The sequence below is a fragment of the Nanorana parkeri genome, unplaced genomic scaffold, assembly GCF_000935625.1.
Source record: "Nanorana parkeri isolate BGI_ZX_2015 unplaced genomic scaffold, ASM93562v1 scaffold2, whole genome shotgun sequence".
Classification (NCBI taxonomy): Eukaryota; Metazoa; Chordata; class Amphibia; order Anura; family Dicroglossidae; genus Nanorana; species Nanorana parkeri.
The window spans coordinates 5,198,112-5,218,931 of record NW_017306270.1 but is presented as its reverse complement, the minus strand read 5'-3'; the positions used below and the strand labels follow the sequence as shown (position 1 = coordinate 5,218,931).

The 20,820-nt window shown below is 43.8% G+C and overlaps 1 protein-coding gene across 2 annotated transcripts in view; it reads right to left on the bottom strand.

Annotated features, from left to right (window-relative positions):
* The window catches only part of PTPRE (protein tyrosine phosphatase, receptor type E), a 158,141-nt gene that overhangs the window by 6,964 nt on the left and 130,357 nt on the right, over window positions 1–20,820 (bottom strand). For both annotated transcript variants that reach the window (XM_018562687.1, XM_018562761.1), the window contains 4 exons: window positions 11,589–11,724; window positions 9,771–9,920; window positions 5,382–5,475; window positions 3,177–3,253 (listed from right to left, as the gene is read on the bottom strand). In XM_018562687.1, the coding sequence (XP_018418189.1) occupies window positions 3,177–3,253; window positions 5,382–5,475; window positions 9,771–9,920; window positions 11,589–11,724 (457 nt within the window). The remainder of the gene's footprint in view (window positions 1–3,176; window positions 3,254–5,381; window positions 5,476–9,770; window positions 9,921–11,588; window positions 11,725–20,820) is intronic.

Genomic DNA, 20,820 nt, shown 5'->3' with positions numbered 1-20,820 from the left:
CTGGCCAATCAGGAAGCCAGGCAGCAGGTCATGACGCGCCGCCCGGCTTCCTGGTTGGTCAGGAAGCCAGGCAGCCCCGGGAAGTGAAGCCAGTGTTCTTTTTTGATAGAACACCGGTAAATAATAATAAATATATATATATATAATTTCTCTATTGATTGAACTTGATGGACTTAGAGCTGTCTAAGGATCCTTCAGTCATTGCATTCTATACACTGTGTATAGGACGTGAGGACCCTGGGGGGCATACCATCACTGCATCGGAGGGGAAGAGAGGCTCCAGGGACCGGTCTAAGAGCAAGCTGGCTCAGAGGATCGGGTGCATATAACTTTGTTATTTTTGAACCTAGACAAAAACAAGCACTTGACACTTATAGTGCAGGGGTAGCCCCACTGCAGGGGTTAGGAACATTTTCCCCAGAGTTCTGCTTTAATGTAGCCACGTGTCTTTGATTATCAATGAATTCTGAATTTTGCAAACTAAAGTCTTTCGATGATTCCTCAAATGTTATTACAGCGACTCCAGGCGTCTGGGAATACGTTACAAACATTTATTTAATTCTGAAGTTTGGAATTAAGAGCCAACAAAGGAAAGAAAGAAACCATCAGCATGACTGTCCCCATATATCAGATTTAAAATCCTCAATTACAGTGAAGACAAAACATGCGTGTGTACATGTCTGAAGCCATGACAGTAGGGGTGGGGGAGGGGATGTCGCTGTGAACGGGCGCTCCCATGTCCTGCTCCGTGTGTTGTGTTATTACATATCTATAGATAATCCTTGTCACGTTTCTTTGTGCGAAGGATTTCCCTCCCATCTTTTGTTACACAACATTCTTGCCGTCTCTTCCTCCCCCTGATAGAACTACGCTATGGCTCATGTTTCAGCTTGTCTGGCTGGATGGCCCCTACCTGGTCCCTGTACAATGGAAAAAGGTAACAGGAGCACACCTATCCCGTCAATGAGTGGTGACGCCCTTTAAGATAAGATTCGCCCCATGTGACCGATGAGCTGTTGAAGGCAGGGCGCTGTTTGTTTTATAGTCACAATTACTTTTTACCCGTTCGGACCACCAGATAGAGAAACATGAAACCACTGTTCCTTTCTCTGAACTATAATGAGTCTTCTGACTCCTCTAAACGCCCCCGACCCCAATAGTTCATCTGCCACAAATGTCCAGAGGTGACCAGAAAAAGGAAACAACATACAGAAATAGTTATAATGGTTTTCAAATTTGAAAGGCTTGGTTCCCCTTTTACCTTCATCCACTAGACACCGGCCTATGTGTGTCATAATGCTACTGCTCTGATTAAGTTGCACCGTCACCCAAAGGTGAAACACCGGCTTCTGGGTGTTTCACCTTTGCTGCTAGGACGCTAGGTGGCTTGAGCCGCCTGCACACTATTCACAAAGGACTCTAGGCAGCACAAGTCACCTGCATCCTAGCAACGAAGGACTCTAGGCAGCACAAGTCACCTGCATCCTAGCAACGAAGGACCCTAGGCAGCTCAAGTCACCTGCATCCTAGCAACGAAGGACTCTAGGCAGCTCAAGTAACCTGCATCCTAGCAACGAAGGACTCTAGGCAGCACAAGTCACCTGCATCCTAGCAACGAAGGACTCTAGGCAGCTCAAGTCACCTGCATCCTAGCAACGAAGGACTCTAGGCAGCACAAGTCACCTGCATCCTAGCAACGAAGGACTCTAGGCAGCACAAGTCACCTGCATCCTAGCAACGAAGGACTCTAGGCAGCACAAGTCACCTGCATCCTAGCAACGAAGGACTCTAGGCAGCTCAAGTCACCTGCATCCTAGCAACGAAGGACTCTAGGCAGCACAAGTCACCTGCATCCTAGCAACGAAGGACTCTAGGCAGCACAAGTCACCTGCATCCTAGCAACGAAGGACTCTAGGCAGCACAAGTCACCTGCATCCTAGCAACGAAGGACTCTAGGCAGCACAAGTCACCTGCATCCTAGCAACGAAGGACTCTAGGCAGCACAAGTCACCTGCATCCTAGCAACGAAGGACTCTAGGCAGCACAAGTCACCTGCATCCTAGCAACGAAGGACTCTAGGCAGCACAAGTCACCTGCATCCTAGCAACGAAGGACTCTAGGCAGCACAAGTCACCTGCATCCTAGCAACGAAGGACTCTAGGCAGCACAAGTCACCTGCATCCTAGCAACGAAGGACTCTAGGCAGCACAAGTCACCTGCATCCTAGCAACGAAGGACTCTAGGCAGCACAAGTCACCTGCATCCTAGCAACGAAGGACTCTAGGCAGCACAAGTCACCTGCATCCTAGCAACGAAGGACTCTAGGCAGCACAAGTCACCTGCATCCTAGCAACGAAGGACTCTAGGCAGCACAAGTCACCTGCATCCTAGCAACGAAGGACTCTAGGCAGCTCAAGTCACCTGCATCCTAGCAACGAAGGACTCTAGGCAGCACAAGTCACCTGCATCCTAGCAACGATGGACTCTAGGCAGCTCAAGTCACCTGCATCCTAGCAACGAAGGACTCTAGGCAGCACAAGTCACCTGCATCCTAGCAACGAAGGACTCTAGGCAGCACAAGTCACCTGCATCCTAGCAACGAAGGACCCTAGGCAGCTCAAGTCACCTGCATCCTAGCAACGATGGACTCTAGGCAGCACAAGTAACCTGCATCCTAGCAACGAAGGACTCTAGGCAGCACAAGTCACCTGCATCCTAGCAACGAAGGACTCTAGGCAGCACAAGTAACCTGCATCCTAGCAACGAAGGACTCTAGGCAGCACAAGTCACCTGCATCCTAGCAACGATGGACTCTAGGCAGCACAAGTAACCTGCATCCTAGCAACGAAGGACTCTAGGCAGCACAAGTCACCTGCATCCTAGCAACAAAGGACTCTAGGCAGCTCAAGTCACCTGCATCCTAACAACGAAGGACCCTTGGCAGCTCAAGTCCAGTGTATGGTCAATTCATCTATAATAAGAGATATATTTATATAATCTAGTGGTGCAGATAAAAGCATGTTGTTGCCCATAGCAACTAAAGCGAGCCTTGCTTTCTTTTTCAAAACTTAAACCAGAAACGCTGTAATGTGATTGGCTGCCGAGGACAATGCACACACTGCTGTTCTTGCTACAGATTATTCAGAGAGGCTCTATTGTAAGCTCACAGCACTTACATCGATGAATGATGCGTTAATATAGTCCGTGTATTCTTCACCCCTCTTCATTGGTAGAATCACTCGATTGAAGTCATCTATGTAATAAAACAAAAGAAACGTTTAGTTCCAGCTTTTATTAAGCCGGCCCCGACCGTGCTGTGTACAGGCCTAATAGTACAAGACCAACGCTGCAATACAAAAGGACAATTTTCTCCCAATGTTCACCACATTCACTTACACAAAATGATGCCATATAGATGCAAATGTAAGTATAGGTAGCTTTAAGGTGACCATACACTATACCAAGGGTAGTGGATCAACATTCAAGAGTAACATTTTCATCCAGGAGAAGTCCGAATCGTGGTCTGGACCGGGCAGTTCACTCAGTCATTGTCTGCACCGCGGTCCGCCATTTGGACTGCAATCACACCAGCAACTGCACTACAATGCACAGCTGTTGTTGCGTGTTCCCAGACACAGTGGTGATGCACCGATCCTAGCACATCGCGCTGTTTATTTCTTATAGAACTCCTTCCACGTTTACATACACGTGTATGCCTTACGCACATGTGTTCATTAGGAGGAGATGGTGGGGGCGGCAGGGCTGGTTTTAATTTTTTTTTACATTTTGCATTTATTATTTTTACATTTCTATCATCTTTTTTTTAAAATTATTATTATTTACTTTTTAAACACCTTTTAATCTTTTTTATTTTATTTACTTTTCTGTATGTATTTATTTACTTAACTTCTACTATCACAAATGGGATAAATAGCCCCCATGTGACAGCATTTGGAGGTGACAGGTTCTCTTTATGGAGACATTAGGGGTCTATTAGTTTCTCCTGCCCTCCAATACAGATGAATAAGCACAGGATTGTGCTTCATAGTCTTCGGCCGGCTTCTGACAGCTGAAGAAGGAAGTGCTGAGAGCACTGTGCTTCATGGTTCACTGATCACAGAGGTCAGGGAACGGACATTCCACAGTCTGCTCCCGCTCTCCATCCTGACACTGTTTGCAGTGTTCCCGTGCCCCCCAGAGGAGTGTGAGACCCAAAACCACAGTTGGGGTGGGGTTGGGATGGGGTGCAGAGAGGGATGGGGTCGCACAATAGCATGAAGTACGAGTGACTTGTAGTTGTAGCACCTGGCCCTGCCCCTGATGTCACTGGTTGCTAGGACGCTAGCGGTCCTAGCAACCAATGACTGAAGTGTAGGGGGGCCTGCACGGGGTTATTGCTGCAAGTAGCTGCACTGCCCTTGGACGTTTATGCACTGCCCTTGGACAAATAGTGAACCCTTGTGGTGAGGGGCAGAGCAGGCAAGGGGGGACTCTCTGAGACATATAAATATGTGATCTGGTCTGCTGTCATCTCGTCATAGAAGTGGACTGACCCTGTAAGCCCTCATGTAGACTCCTTTCTACAAGTGTGTGAAGAGATAAGAAAGACCGCACCCTGCACATCCCACAAAACAACCACGACTACAGTATACAATATATTTGCACAGATCAGGTATAGGAAGACAAATGTTCCTATAGACATACATCAGACATAAAACAGTGTGTAGCAGCCATTAGTGGCCATATGTATATATATATATGTGTCCAATGCCACAACTTTTATTTGTAGTTTTAGATGGAGCGTTGAACTGTTAAACCCTGTCAGGTGTCTACTGTCTATATCCCCATGGGGGAGATTCACCCTCTGTGTGTCCTGGTGATCATTGTCCAGTGTTGGATGCAGAGGGGAAGAATTAAAACCTCTGGTAACTTTCTATTGCTGTCTGTGCCCTGGGGAGATTCAGCCCCCGTTCGTCCTGGTGGCCATATTTAACAGGTTAGAAAGTGATAGAGAATCCCAAATTTTACAGTAGTGACCAGAACAGAAATAAAGGAGACATCAACCAATGGAGACATCTGCTCTGGTGACCAGGGATTTCCCCTCACTTTGGGGAGATTTTCTTACGTTCTATTATGTCTCCAGTGCAGGAAGTGCAGGGAAATCTCCCCAATCAATGAGACACAGACTGCAGAAGAATCAAAATATGTTTTATATGCTTTAATGATATAATAATACTATTGCTCAGATAGGATAGAATTAGGCTGGTCATACACGACTTGAATTTACACTGATTCTTGCTAAATTGAATTTTTTGGGTCAAACACCAACCCGCAGAAGGTTATGTGAATGTGGCCGGTAGGTCGGCTTTGGCTCTACTTACATGGGATGATCTGGATGACTCTGGCTTTCTTCATGTTTGCTGGCAGGTTACCGGTCCTCATGTTCTCCTTCATTATTCGGACATTCGTCAGTTTCTAGAAATACAGAAAAATCCCATTCTAAGATTCTGCAAGAAAACTGGCTCAGAACCCTACTACTCACAGCAAAGTGAACCTCCTTTTGTTTTATCTACGGGCAAACTTGTTGGTCAGCACCATGGTCTTGAATTGCCACGGTACATGCTCCTCTCCTGTTCTGCACTAAAAAAGTTTAGAGAAGGGAAATATGGATGCCACTGGACTCCAGGGTTGTCCTATTGGAATTGCTATCCAGCGGTATTATAATGGTGCTGGTAGAGGTTGTCTGGTTGCCAGGCTGGTAGCTTCTACACCCCAGAGGGTTCCTACAGTTTCCTTGGCTTGAAGTGCAGAAGAACAGATCTGAAATTGAAGCTCCACACCGCTGATTAATAGTCCAAATTGGAGATGCACCGATACAGAGTATTTAGGTGAGTACTCGTACTTGCCCAAATGCTCTGATACATTCCCCGATACCGGAACTTCTGGTCAGAGGGAGATTTCCTGATTGGCCAGGAAGCCCCCTCCATGCTGTTTGGCCGGCTCCATTCTGAATGGTTTAGTAGCCAATTAGCATCATACTGGCTAAACAGCATGGAGCTGGCTTTCCGGGCAATCAAAAAGCCGGGCGGCGTGACATCACCCACCACCTGGCTTCTTGATTGCCCAGGAAGCCGGCTCCATGCTAGCGGAAGTACCGGTCTCAGTACCGGTATCGGCGAGTACCGAAAGATAAATATCGGTACTCGATACTGAAAAACCGGTATCGGTGCATCCCTAGTTCAAACACAATTTTATTCCAGTATAGGGTCAGATAAAAGATCAAAAATGGGAAGCCAATGCATATCGGGGGTCCAAAAACACCCCATTCATGTGAGCTTGAAAAAGGAAACAATGAATATGGACTGAATTGAGGGTGGAATATTGAGGGATCTGAGACTGAAGTGTCGCCCCACAGATTAATAGTCCAGATACAATTATATTCCAGGCCTCCATTTTACTGTCCTACAACTAAGTATACTCAGGGCCTTAAACACTGGAGATTAGATCAGCATGATAGCCAGGCAGACAGCAATTTTATAAGGAGAGAACAGCAATGGTCCCTTTAGGATAAGACACTACAAGCCGTCTTATTACCTATTATAGGGTCAGGAAGAAGATCAAAAAATGCCATCCAATGTCAGGGGTCCTTCATCAGGGCTTGGAAAGGGAAACAATGTATATGGACTGAATTGAGGGTAAAATATTACTAGTGTTGTTACCAGTATGATATCAGGCACATTTCTCATCAGCGGCTTCTAAACCAGGAGCAGGCAACTCCGGCCCTCCAGCTGTGCTGTAACTATTAATTCCAACATGCCTCTGCTTCTGGGAGTCAAGCCTGTAACTGTCTTGCAATGCCTCGTACGACTTATAATTCCACAACAGCTGGAGGGGCGGGAGTTGGCCACCCCTGGTCTAAAGCATTTGCTATCACGATCTATGTCTGATATCCCACTGGTGAATTATCATTGATATTTTACCTTCAATTCAGTCCATATAATGTATATTGTTTCACTTTTCAAGCCTAGATGAAGGAGGGAAATGTGTGGACCCCCGAACATGTAGGCTTCCTGTGTTTTGATCCCCTATCTGACCCTATATTGGAAACAAAAATTGTATCTGAACTATCAGATCTGCTGTTCCTCACTATAAGCCCAGGGAACTGTAGGAACCCTCTGGGGTGCAGAAGATTCCAGCCTGGTAACCAGACAACACCAATATAATACTATTGGATAGCAATGCCAACAAGACAACCAAGGGTCCAGTGCCATTGCTCCCCTATCCCAAGTACCCAGACATGAATCCTGTGCGTTTAGTGAAACGCTGTGGTGTAAACGGGCCCTTATACATTTCACTTGGCTGACAGGGGTCACATGTAAGAAACCTGCATGTGACACTGATGCACAGGTCTGCGGGACAGCCGTGGATTTCCTAGTAGACGCAAGCTCAGTGTTACCCTGTGACAGGATCTCCAATGAACATATAAATGTTTTCACTTTACAAACCATTAATCTGGCCCTAGTCACACAATGCAGAGCTTTGTCTTGGGGCTGTACCGTGTCCAGCTGGCATCTGCTCAGCCGGATCTGGTATGCAGTGGTAAAACACTGAGCGTATGTGTAACACAAACCTGCCGTGTCAATGCAGATGAGATCCAATTTTATAGCAACCCCGGGCTGAAGAGCCAACACTGGTATCACAACGTAACTGTCAGGGCATACCTTATATATTGTGTTCTCCTCCCCAGAAAATAAGAAATGCTATTGTTAAATTGATCAATGATTACAACCAGAGACACTGCAAGAGAGGAGCATTCTCAGGAACAGGGCATGATAACCTGAGAGAGTTGGCAGCTGTTAATACCGCAGCATAATACCAGATATCATAGCAACAAAAACATACAAATAAACAAGCAGTACACACATACACACTACGCAAATTGTGGGCAGAAATATAACAGAAGTGTCTGTGGTTTTTTATTTTATTCTGCATTTGGGTCAATTTTATTTTGTTTTATGTTTATAATAAAGTCTGTTTTATATTTGTTTTCTACTATTTAACCCCTTAAAGGAGAACTATGGGGTTAAGGCTTTTCCCCATAGTTCTCCATAGGGTAACGGGAGGACACAAACTAGCGTCCTCCCGTCACCCTAGGCTCAGTATACCGTGAGCTACAGCTCGCGGTATACTGAGACTCCGCAGTATACCGCGAGCTGCTGCCTGCGGTATACTGAGACGCCGCAGCTGAAGCGGATCCCGACAATTGTGCCGGGATCCGCCCAGCTGCGTGACTGACAGCTGGCTCTGCCTATCTAGAGGCAGAGCCAGCTGTACCCGCCCCCGTCCGTTCCGCCAGTCAGCACTGGCGGATCGGAGGGGGGAATCCAGCCCCTCCCCTGTCACGGCAGAGAGCCGTGACAGGATCGAGAGGTGAGCGAACGCCGGTATATGTTGGCTCACCTCCCGATCTACTAAGCCGACATGTGACAGTCTCATTGTCACAGGTCGGCTAGAACTATGAGGTGAGTGAAAATCACTCACCTCATAGTTCTCCTTTAATGGTACAAAGTAAAACAAATCTTATTTGGGTAATTTTCTTTCTTTCTATGTTTATATGTTTGTGAACTGGTGTTTTATATCTTATGTTTCTACTATATAACCCCTTAATGACAGAAGGGAAAAACATATCTGGTTCATTTAATTTTTTATGTTTAGATTTTTGTAAACTGGTGTTTTTTTTCTTTTTCCCCCCTACTTTTTAACCCCTAAATGACAGAGGGTAAAACAAATCTTTTTAGTTCAATTTTATTTTTGCCTCTGTTCGCAAAGTATGGACATTCACAGAAATTTGCATTGTGTATAGCTCTGCAAATTGTTTATAGATAGACCCCCAGTGACAAATCGAGCCTTCATTTGGTGGCAAATGTTAATAGATATCTCCTGATTTAAAAAAAAAAAATTTTCACAGGGAAAACTGGCCCAAAATAGTAAAAATATATGAAAAAATGTAGCTGTATATTTGTTGCCATTACCATGACCCTCCCAAAAAAATAAACATACATTTTCCTACTACGGAAATGCACGAGGATACCACACGTGTGTGTTATTTGTTGTCTGTGCCCAAAAAAAAACCAACAATTTTTCTTATCCTACCTAAACACACTAACGCTGACATGAGCACTAACCCACAGCAGATCGAGCCCTGATCTAATTATTATTTATTTTTCTTTACAGACTTTATAAAGAATATTTTCCTTCTCACAGAAGAGAAAGAGATAGAGGGACACCGCATAACTGTGTTACATCAGTGTCAAGGGGCCAGATAAAAATGTTAAGCATTTAACACGGTGTGCACCCAAGACACAGAATTCCCATAGCATCATTGGTTTTACTGAAGAGAAAGCACAGCAGAAGCTGTTCTCTTTCAGACAGTTTGTCTCTAAATAAAACCTCCTGGAGGAGCTGCCTAAAGCATCGGAGAGGGGAAGTGTCACTGCTATAACTCATTTATTTGTACACTTCAGCTTGAGCTACTGAACGCTGTAAACATGAAGCCTAGGAGACACAATAATATTAGCCTAGAGTTCTCCCCAGTGACTGATATTGAAAACATAAAATATTCACATGAAATATGGTAATTTTACCAGACTAAAAATTAATTCTTAAACATTTGTTTTTTAGCCCTAGACATAATAACTAAAGAAAGAAAATATATATATACACAACCAATATACATCAACTGTAATGCATATCGGAAGAGTAAAACTTACTTTGAACTCCTGCTCGAGGCCGGTTTTCTCATAGTGAGGTGCAGGGCTGTACAGAGTCTGAAGGTGTTTTTCTAAAGAGGCCACATCGAGTTCTGTGTCTCCATAGAGGTAGTATTCGAGTAAGGCTTGGTAGATGAATGAATACTGCATCTAAAAAAATAGTGGGGGGGGGGGGGGGGGGCTGATGAGAGGGTCCAGAAATGTTTATACTATACACTTTTATTAAACTTAACAGAATTATAAGCTCTAAGTCCCTGTAACAACAAGGCAGGGCATTAGGAGAGGGGTTGTCACCGAGACAGGAAGACACACAGTCAATAATAATAATCTGACAAAGGATCCAACTCTTTCCAATTTTACTTTATGAAGTGTTTGGGTGCAATCTGTGCCCCCACTGATGAGATAAAAAAAAAAAAAAACAGACTTCTGTCTGAACATGTGGCCAGATCATGCACAGGAAAGCATTTAATGGACAAGCATTTTAAAAGAAGCCTTCATTCACCTCTGTACCTATAGGCATTGTGGAGAATTTTATTTATTTGAAGGTCAACACAAGTATTGAAATGTCAGCAATTTTCTTCAGACAGCAGATCATGGACTCCTGCCAGCCCTCTAATGGCTTGGACTTGTTCTGTAATGTTGAAGACCTTTTGTAGCTTGTTCAAGCCACAGGTTCAGTTCCCATGAGTGGTAGAGAGATATTCTAGCATTTATATCCACATAGGAGCACAGACACTTTAATCCAGTTGCCATGTAATACCTCAAGGCAGATGTTGATTGTTCAAGAACAGGATAGGAGGTGTGAAAGGTTTGAAACCCCCCTGTTCTAGTTACATAATCTCATCCTTTGTGTCAGGAAGTTTGCATAGGGGTTAATCCCTCGATTTACATGGCTGAAAATGTAAATTGTTGAGGTAGAGATGTTAAAATGGCATTATATGTGGAAGAAAGATGATGTCAAAGAATGTTCTTCTGTTCAGGGATGGTTGTCCCAGTTTGATGTAGGATGGCCTCTTTTATGGACAATGGTCCTCTCTGTTCAAAATGTGCACCTTTACTGTCCTCCAATGAATGTCCCTTTTCAGAAGACTTGGCTGTTCTCCTACACCTTGACTGACCTGAAGAATCTGCCCTCCTATGTTTCTGAAGACTTGGCTGTTCTTCTACACCTTGACTGACCTGAAGAATCTGCCCTCCTATGTTTCTGAAGACTTGGCTGTTCTTCTACACCTTGACTGACCTGAAGAATCTGCCCTCCTATGTTTCTGAAGACTTGGCTGTTCTTCTACACCTTGACTGACCTGAAGAATCTGCCCTCCTATGTTTCTGAAGACGTGGCTGTTCTCCTACACCTTGGCTGACCTGATGAATCTGCCCTATGTTGGGCAATTGGTTTTGAGAGGTCGTTTTGCCTCATCAATGTACAGGCCTCCCTACATGGCATACACCAAGTTACTTGTGTTTGGGTGTTGGGTTAGATGTACAAACGTCTGTCCTAATGTATCGCTGAGCTTGAAAGACACAGATGTGATGTTTGCTAAAGGTGCTTCTGTTTTTTTTTTTACTCTCCAGCTACATATGGGATGACCATATTACTCTATGTGGTCTGCTTCTCCCCTCTGTTCCTTAGAATCTTTGAAAACAAATTACTTCACATTACAAGCAGCTACAGAGGTGAGTGAGGGCAATGTTTGAAAGCTCTTTTACTGCTTGGTAAGGATGTGTAAATAGTTTAATGTCCGTAGTCTGGACACAGGTGCACTTTAAGGCAAAGAAACAGGAAGAATTAAATGAATGCTATACATGCTTTCCACTTACATCAGTCTGAACCATTTGAGGCCGCTGGCTGCGGATTTTCAAAACAAAATGAAACACGTCCACCTTCTTCTCTTCATTCATCATGTCTATGATGGCATCTATCACAATAAAGGTTCCCGTCCGGCCAACACCAGCACTAGAAAACACAAAGATGTGCAGGTTAAATAGACTGTTAATGTCTGTATTTGATGAACATTAGCAGTAGCAGAGTATTGTACTATGTTAGCCATTGAGATTAATGCAGAAAGTTTGGAGTGACACCCTTTACTGGCTAACTTAAAGTGACACGACACTCAGGAGTTAAACCTTAAAAATGCATTCAAGTACCTTAACTATGAACAAAAATGTATCTTATTTGTGTATCACTCTGCTGTAGATCCTCAAATCATCTCTGAATCTGTGCTGACACACTTGTGTTGTAAAGTAGTCACCGCTCCAAGCTTGCTCCCAGGATGGACTACAATCTCAATACAAATTATTAAATTAAACATGAGATTGTAGGTCCATCCTGGGAGTGAGCTTGGAGCGGTGCCTACTTTATAACACAAGTGTGTCAGCACAGATTCAGAGATGATTTGAGGATCTACAGCAGAGTGATACACAAATAAGATACATTTTCGTTAATAGTTAAGGTACTTGAATGTATTTGTAAGATTTAACTCCTTTTAAGGTTTTACAGCCAGAGAGCCATCATGGCAGCCAACTAAAATGTTCAGAAGGAGGTTAGCAGTGGCAGTCACTGTATTTAACAAAAGCAATTTAAGGGCTGAAGGGGACCCCAGATGCTTTTATAATGAGCTCCCTGTTCAGATTTCATACCAGTAACTTTGGACTTTGGTTACACCTCTGGTCTCTGTACAAGATTAGAGGTTCTTTGCCTGTGAATGTTCATAGCCATTCCTAGTTGTATTACACTATTATAGCCACTAGGTGGCGTGTTTGTGCAATAAATGACACTCGCTATATATTATATGAGAAAGAGGACCACTCACATCCTCTGTCCACAGCATCCTTATTACTGCAACTACTCTATGGAAATTCATGACCTGACGTGAACTTAAAAAGCTATTTCCAACAGATAAAATCATTTATCCCACAACTGCTCACAGAGCTTCATGCATTGCAAAGTCTCCATAAAACATTAATGCCATTTTACATAATGATGTACAGTTACAAATTACACAGAAATCCCGCTGAATGCACGGAGAAGACTTTCCTGTGTAGCAAGCTCACAAGGGACAGAACATTGTATGTACATATGTCATTTTAAAGCATCAGTCCTCCTAAAACTGATCCTGGAAACCTGCTATGGGAAAACATATTGGAGATGCCAGTGCTAATTTCTTTGCTGATCCTCTGGTTTCAGTGACTGCTTGTTCCAGGACAGCGACTAGCAACATATTGATACCTGAGACAGCCAAGAAAGTAGCATATTTAGGAGATCAACAATGCCCCCATATTACTCTCAAGGCATGCCAACTTCAAACCACCTAACACGTTGTCATGTCTCTTGGGCACTAAGTCGCCAAGATCTTTGAACATGTGATTGTGTGCATCTGCTGCAATCCTTCCGATGATGTTCCACGCTCCATATTTCATTTATAATATAGAGAATGCAACAGGGAGAGTGGGGACAGCCACAACTGGGACGGGCAGAAAGAGAATTGGGATCATGAAGTATATTCCGTTAACTCAACATCAGGGCTGTAACTACAGATCACAGGGTCCCATAGCAAAAATGTGATGGGGGCCCCCTGATGACCTCTCTTTGAGCTGTAAGGATGCCAAAATCATAACATTCCTCTTGTAAGTCATCTTTACACTGTAGACTTTACAGTCAACTGCAACCACTCCAACCCTTAATCATATAGTACTGTATTATCTTCACATGTTCTAAGTTTAATTTGCCTCAACAACCCCGTGGGGCCCTCTCCCAGCCACAGGCCCCATAGCAGCCGCCTGGGCTGCTATGGCTATAGTTACGCCCCTGCTCAACATATAAGGGAACATAACAGTCCATAATGTGGACTGGCCCTTTAAATCACATTGTAGTAAATAGGACATGAGGGTAAATCCAGCTCAGGCACAGACAGCAATAGAAATCCAACAGAGGTTCTAACCCTTCCCACTTTATCCAAAACTAACAAAAGGCATAACATATAGTCAAACTCTGCTGGGAAAGTTTCTGCTTCCGTTGGGTCCCGGCGACACCAGAATATGAAATAAGGGACTGGGGGTCACCAGCACAAGGAAAGCAGACACAGCAAAAGAAATGACACAGCAATAATAATGTAGGAGAGGTTCTAACCTTTCTCCACTGTAGTGGAAAAGTGTTTTTGGCTGCTATCTCTGTCCGTATAGGAGAGATTTCTCTCCACTTCCTGTCCTGCTGACCCCATCTCTATGACAGGAAGTTAAGAAAAATTTCTTCACTAGGATTTTACCAGAAAAAGGTTCTTACCCCTCCCTACTAAAACAGATCAAATGAAACCCAAACTAAAGCCATATATATTAACCAAAAGTCACGATTTATGCTTTTAGGAAATACATGTTGTCGTCCCCCCTCCCCCCCACCCACGCCTTTTTAACTTCCTCTTTGCAGCCGCTTCTGCCACATAAACATTAATGCCATTTTACATAATGATGTACAGTTACAAATTACACAGAAATCCCGCTGAATGCACGGAGAAGACTTTCCTGTGTAGCAAGCTCACAAGGGACAGAACATTGTATGTACATATGTCATTTTAAAGCATCAGTCCTCCTAAAACTGATCCTGGAAACCTGCTATGGGAAAACATATTGGAGATGCCAGTGCTAATTTCTTTGCTGATCCTCTGGTTTCAGTGACTGCTTGTTCCAGGACAGCGACTAGCAACATATTGATACCTGAGACAGCCAAGAAAGTAGCATATTTAGGAGATCAACAATGCCCCCATATTACTCTCAAGGCATGCCAACTTCAAACCACCTAACACGTTGTCATGTCTCTTGGGCACTAAGTCGCCAAGATCTTTGAACATGTGATTGTGTGCATCTGCTGCAATCCTTCCGATGATGTTCCACGCTCCATATTTCATTTATAATATAGAGAATGCAACAGGGAGAGTGGGGACAGCCACAACTGGGACGGGCAGAAAGAGAATTGGGATCATGAAGTATATTCCGTTAACTCAACATCAGGGCTGTAACTACAGATCACAGGGTCCCATAGCAAAAATGTGATGGGGGCCCCCTGATGACCTCTCTTTGAGCTGTAAGGATGCCAAAATCATAACATTCCTCTTGTAAGTCATCTTTACACTGTAGACTTTACAGTCAACTGCAACCACTCCAACCCTTAATCATATAGTACTGTATTATCTTCACATGTTCTAAGTTTAATTTGCCTCAACAACCCCGTGGGGCCCTCTCCCAGCCACAGGCCCCATAGCAGCCGCCTGGGCTGCTATGGCTATAGTTACGCCCCTGCTCAACATATAAGGGAACATAACAGTCCATAATGTGGACTGGCCCTTTAAATCACATTGTAGTAAATAGGACATGAGGGTAAATCCAGCTCAGGCACAGACAGCAATAGAAATCCAACAGAGGTTCTAACCCTTCCCACTTTATCCAAAACTAACAAAAGGCATAACATATAGTCAAACTCTGCTGGGAAAGTTTCTGCTTCCGTTGGGTCCCGGCGACACCAGAATATGAAATAAGGGACTGGGGGTCACCAGCACAAGGAAAGCAGACACAGCAAAAGAAATGACACAGCAATAATAATGTAGGAGAGGTTCTAACCTTTCTCCACTGTAGTGGAAAAGTGTTTTTGGCTGCTATCTCTGTCCGTATAGGAGAGATTTCTCTCCACTTCCTGTCCTGCTGACCCCATCTCTATGACAGGAAGTTAAGAAAAATTTCTTCACTAGGATTTTACCAGAAAAAGGTTCTTACCCCTCCCTACTAAAACAGATCAAATGAAACCCAAACTAAAGCCATATATATTAACCAAAAGTCACGATTTATGCTTTTAGGAAATACATGTTGTCGTCCCCCCTCCCCCCCACCCACGCCTTTTTAACTTCCTCTTTGCAGCCGCTTCTGCCACACGTAGACCCCCTTCACATAAGACTGTACCCACCGGCAATGCCCATTACGTGTTACCAGTGTGTGTTACCACACGCTACTTGCAATGGTGCGATGCTGTAGCATTCATTCTGAATGGGGGCAGTTCGGAATTCGGCGGACTCGCGCGGTCGCATTAACGGTCCCCATAGCAACGATGAGATCGTTCATATCAGCGGATCCATGCGGCCAAACCGCCACGGTGTATACGGGGTCTAAGATGGACTCCTTTCAACTATCCTGGCCTGTTCTTGTGCCAAAAAATGGCTTCTCCTTAGCTGGGAGCATGACATTCGATATTGAGGGATAGGGGAAATCTAATGCTAACCCTAAGCCTTTGTATATCAACAAAGTCATGTGATCACTATGTCAGCACCGGCAAGGCAATCACATGACTTTGTTGATAAACAAAGGCATTGGGTTAGCATTAGCTTTCCTTATCAACAAAGCCATATGATTATAGGGCACAGTGATCACGTGGCTTTGTTAGCAAACAAAGCCGTTTGATTATTTTTTTTTTTTTTAAGCAGTCCACTGATAAGATTTGAGGCTAATTTTGATGCAGATTTGACAAATAAAAAAGAGGTTATTTTGCTGTCACATGAATATTGATGAAATGAATCCACTCATCCCTAATAACCTCCATCTTTTTATACTACAATGATCTCTTCTAGCCTCTTGTGTACTGTTTATTAAAGAAAACAGTGCTTTGAAAGTTTATAAACTGGCTTGTGAATGTTTATATTCTGACTTGTCCCCATTAGCCCCCACCTACTGGCCAATCAAGCAGGCTATTACATTTCAGGGCAGATAGGAATATGGGAGGGGGGCAGTTCAGAGCACAGACATCAATGTGGCATAATGGGATCTCTGGAGGTACCAGCTATGCAACCCTAAGGCATATATGTCATCTTACAAGAATCTACAGCTACACTTTAAAGAAAACCTCTGGGTACATTCATGAAATACCAATTAAGGTTACTATAGGTTCATTTAGAAGCCATAAATCATTTTTTATTGACCTGAAATCTGTCTTCATGTTGATAAACTCCAGATGAAAGTTAAAGTGCCTGCCCTGTATGCTGATTGCTGGGATGGGGAGGCATTTGGTGGTCCTACAGAAGCGAGAGCTCACTATGCTCAGTAAAAGGCTGTTAGGCTTTGGTGCTGTACTTTTAGCACAAGCTATCATTTGATAGTTTATGTGACAGTTTCATGTTCGAGCCTTGTCACATTAGTGATCCTGTCGCTGGAGGAAATCTACCAACAACAGGACCGCTAGAGAGACTTCCAATCTGCTCCTACAACGTCACTGTCATGCTAGCCGCAATGCTGCACAATCTCACTTGCCAGGAAGGGAACAGAAGCAGAGCAACGCCGGTTCAGCCAAAAGAGGAACAGATGAGTTCTCTCTCAGAGATCCTGAAAGCACTCAACTAAGATGTTTCTTTTTAGTAGAGTGGGGGCATTCTAGAATCCCCATTAGGTTTGTTCATTGCTGTTTGTGTCCCTATGCAACATTTTCTCCTATTTCCCGTCACGGTGACAATGCTCTCACATGACAGGAAGTGAAGAAAAATCTCACTGGGGCAAAGGCAACAGTAAACACCTTCAAGACTGACAGATATCTAGTCTTAACCTATCCACAACTAAAAGTTGTTGCTGGAGTTACTTTAAATGTCAAAGGACAACTGGATTTTTTTTTCATAATTTCTTTCCTCCCCGCTCCCCATCCAGGGATCTTTTTTCCCTACTCCAGAAAGCTTTCAATACCAAATCCAAGGAACTTTCCTCCCTGATCCAACAATCTTTCCTCCCCAGTCCAGGGTAGGGTTGCCACCTTTTCTTCAAGCCAAACCCGAACACTGTAGCACCTCGCGGCAATTTTTTTGTAAAGTATACACGACGCATATATTTGGAGTTAATCACAACTTGCCAGTGTGCCACAGGTCCCCAGATATATACTATATAAAGCAATATCCATATACTTTGCCGCACTCATTACCCGATATCCCAAAACGGGTGCTCGTAATGACTGCGGATGGCGCCGCTCACAACAGAACTCCAATACAGATGTCACCAGCACCACGATTCCATGTTAGTGTAAATTAGGGATGCACCGATACAAGAGGTGCACCGAAATGAAGATTTCAAAAACGAAACCGAAATTTAAAAAAATGTCAGACCGAAACTGAAGATGTTTTTTATTTTACCTTTTTCACATTTTTTTCAAATATTTTTTTTAATAAACTTTTATATTTTTCGTCCGCCGCGGCGCCGCCACTCACAGCCAGCTGTCAGGTGAGCAAGTCTGCGGCTTGAATCCTGTGCCCGGGTCTGCAAAAGGAGTGTACCCGGGCACAGGATTCCAAAACCGGACTGTCCGGGTCATTCCCGTACGGGTGGCAACCCTAGTCCAGGGATCTTCTCTGCCCGATCCAGGAATCTTTCCAACCAATCCAGGCATCTTTCCTACCAAATCCAAGAATCTTTCTTCCCCAATCCAAGGAACTTTCCTCCCTGATTCAACAATCTTTCCTCCCCAGTCCAGGAATCTTTCTTACTAAATCCAGGGATCTTTCCTCCCCAGTCCAGGAATCTTTCTTACTAAATTAAGGGATCTTTCCTAGCCAGTCCAGGGGTCTTTTTTCCCTGATCCAGCAATCTTTCTGCTCCAATCCAAAGATCATTCTTCCCTGGTCCAGGAATCTTTCTTCCCTGATCCAGGAATCTTTTCACTCCATTCCTCATCAATCCTCCACAATCATTCCTCCCCAATTCAGGAATCTTTCCTACCCAGTACAGGGATTTTCCCTCTACGATCATGGGATCTTTCCTACCCAATCATCCAGGGATCTCTCCTCCCCCGATACAAGGATCTTCCTCTTCACAATGCACATGCGTGCATGCCATGGGCCCATTCATTCCTATGGTTAAGCCATAATCCAAATGAGTGCTGGGAGCCACCATGAGTACACCTACACATTGGAATGAATTGGGCCACGGTAAACATGTGCAGTATGAAAAAAAGGGACCTGGTCAGAGAAAAGATTGTTGGATTTGGGAGGAAGGTCAGCATTACCGCTGGTGAACTGTATTCAGGGGGTAGGGATTCATTAAATGACAACTGTACTAAAGTACAAGTTATTCTTTAACATTTGGGGATTAGGGTTGGCTATAAAAGGGAAATCATAAGTATTATGCTGGCCATGCACATTACAATATGGCTGTACAATCTCTATATAGTCATTTAATGGTGGTCACTCACATCAACATGATCATGAGACTGATCAATCTATGTGACCAAACAGATTGAATCCCAAACTGAATGTATAAAATGCACCGCCTGACTTATAGCAAAAAATAAAAATCAAACATTTTCAACAGAGACACATCAATTGCCTGATCTGGTAATGTATTGATCATTTCTTATTGATCGTATGTAGAGTAAATGCAAAATATCAGAGAATCCATCATAGATGCCAATCGATAACTCAGAAATAATAAGAAATAAGTCTGATAGTAAAAAACTGATCAATAGCGAAGGGAGTATTCCTGTGTGCTGAGTCGTTTGATAAGTCAGTTGATGAGGAATCCATCTTTTGCGATGGCGCACAAATCACACCGTATATGATGGGCACTGGAGGTACCAAAACTGTGTAATATGAGGGCCTACCTAAACAGTCCATTCTATGCATTCTATGAGATTGGCCCTTATTGGCCCTTATTCAAACATGTTCACATTGGAGGTGAGGAGATTAAGGGGGGATATGATCTCCATGTACAAAATGTTCAATGGTGGCAGCAACATTAGCGATAAACTGTTTAAAATTAACTCCATTACAAAAACTAGAGGTCACCACCTAAAATTGGTGGAAAAAAAATTCCAGCACAAGGGGCGAAGGGGGTTCTTCACAGTAAGATCAGTTAGGGTCTGGAACTCACTGCCACAGACAGTGATTTCAGCAAAGAATGTGGAATTGTTCAAGAAACTTTTGGACGATTTCTTAAGGGACCGTAATATACAGGGGTACAGGTACTCCTAGAATGAGATCCTAATAGGTTGGACTTGATGGACTAATGTCTTTATTCAACCTCAAATACTATGTAACTATGTAACTACAGTGTTGTTGGTAGCTCTATAGGAGACTGTACAGCCATAATGTAAGGTGCATGGTCAGTGTTAGGGTTGGGTGACGGATGGGGGGGATGTGGGTTCTTGTACAGAAATGTACGTGATTCGCTCCCACACTATGCATATAATATGTCTTTGTGGTTAAAAGGCAGACCAAGGTCTCGGAGCCTTACAAATTGCAGATTCTGAACTTGCCTTTTTTTTGCTATGCAGCACTGATAGGCTGATAACAACATGTGCGTTATTTTAGAAACATTTCCTTTAGATGCATGACAGCTGCTAATGTGGCTTGTTGCTTGGAGATGCCCTTTAAGCAAATCGGGAAGAAAGAGCTGAGTGTCCATTTTACACATTAACAGAAATTCGATAGACAGCACGGGACTGACTGAGCAAATCTCAGCTGACACATGCATAATTCAGAGAGTCCTTAATTAATCTGCATTGAAACGCTGCTGATGTACCCCCCACTGAACGTGATAGGAAGTCATCTCTGCTGTGCAATTATCTGATAACTCACCACCTGACTACATGATGAGAAGACAGTGTAAAGAGTGCTGAGGTGTTGATCTGTTTATTGCAATCAATCAAAATTCAGCAGACCAATAAAAATGATTTGTGGTCATGGGCCAGTGAACTTCCAATTTTCCACTTTCCCTTTTCAAAGGTGATAAATCTTAAACAAACTACCCCTGCAGTGGGACACCCCCTGCACTGCAAGGGTTTAATGCTCACTTTTGCCTTGAGACCCTTAAAAAAGGACTTTTACTTACCTTATCCCTCACTCCACCAATATCTGGTACTCACCTCTACTCTCTGACGCTCTGGGTTTTGGACGGGCCCTCTGTGTCCTCACTCACAATGCAGGGCTGATCACTTACATTGCAAGACTAAGCAAAAACTAGCATTTACCCAGAGCTATCCTTATAATGAGGCAGCCTGTCGCCTCAGGCGGCATCTCATTGGCGGGGGGGACAGCCGGTGAGG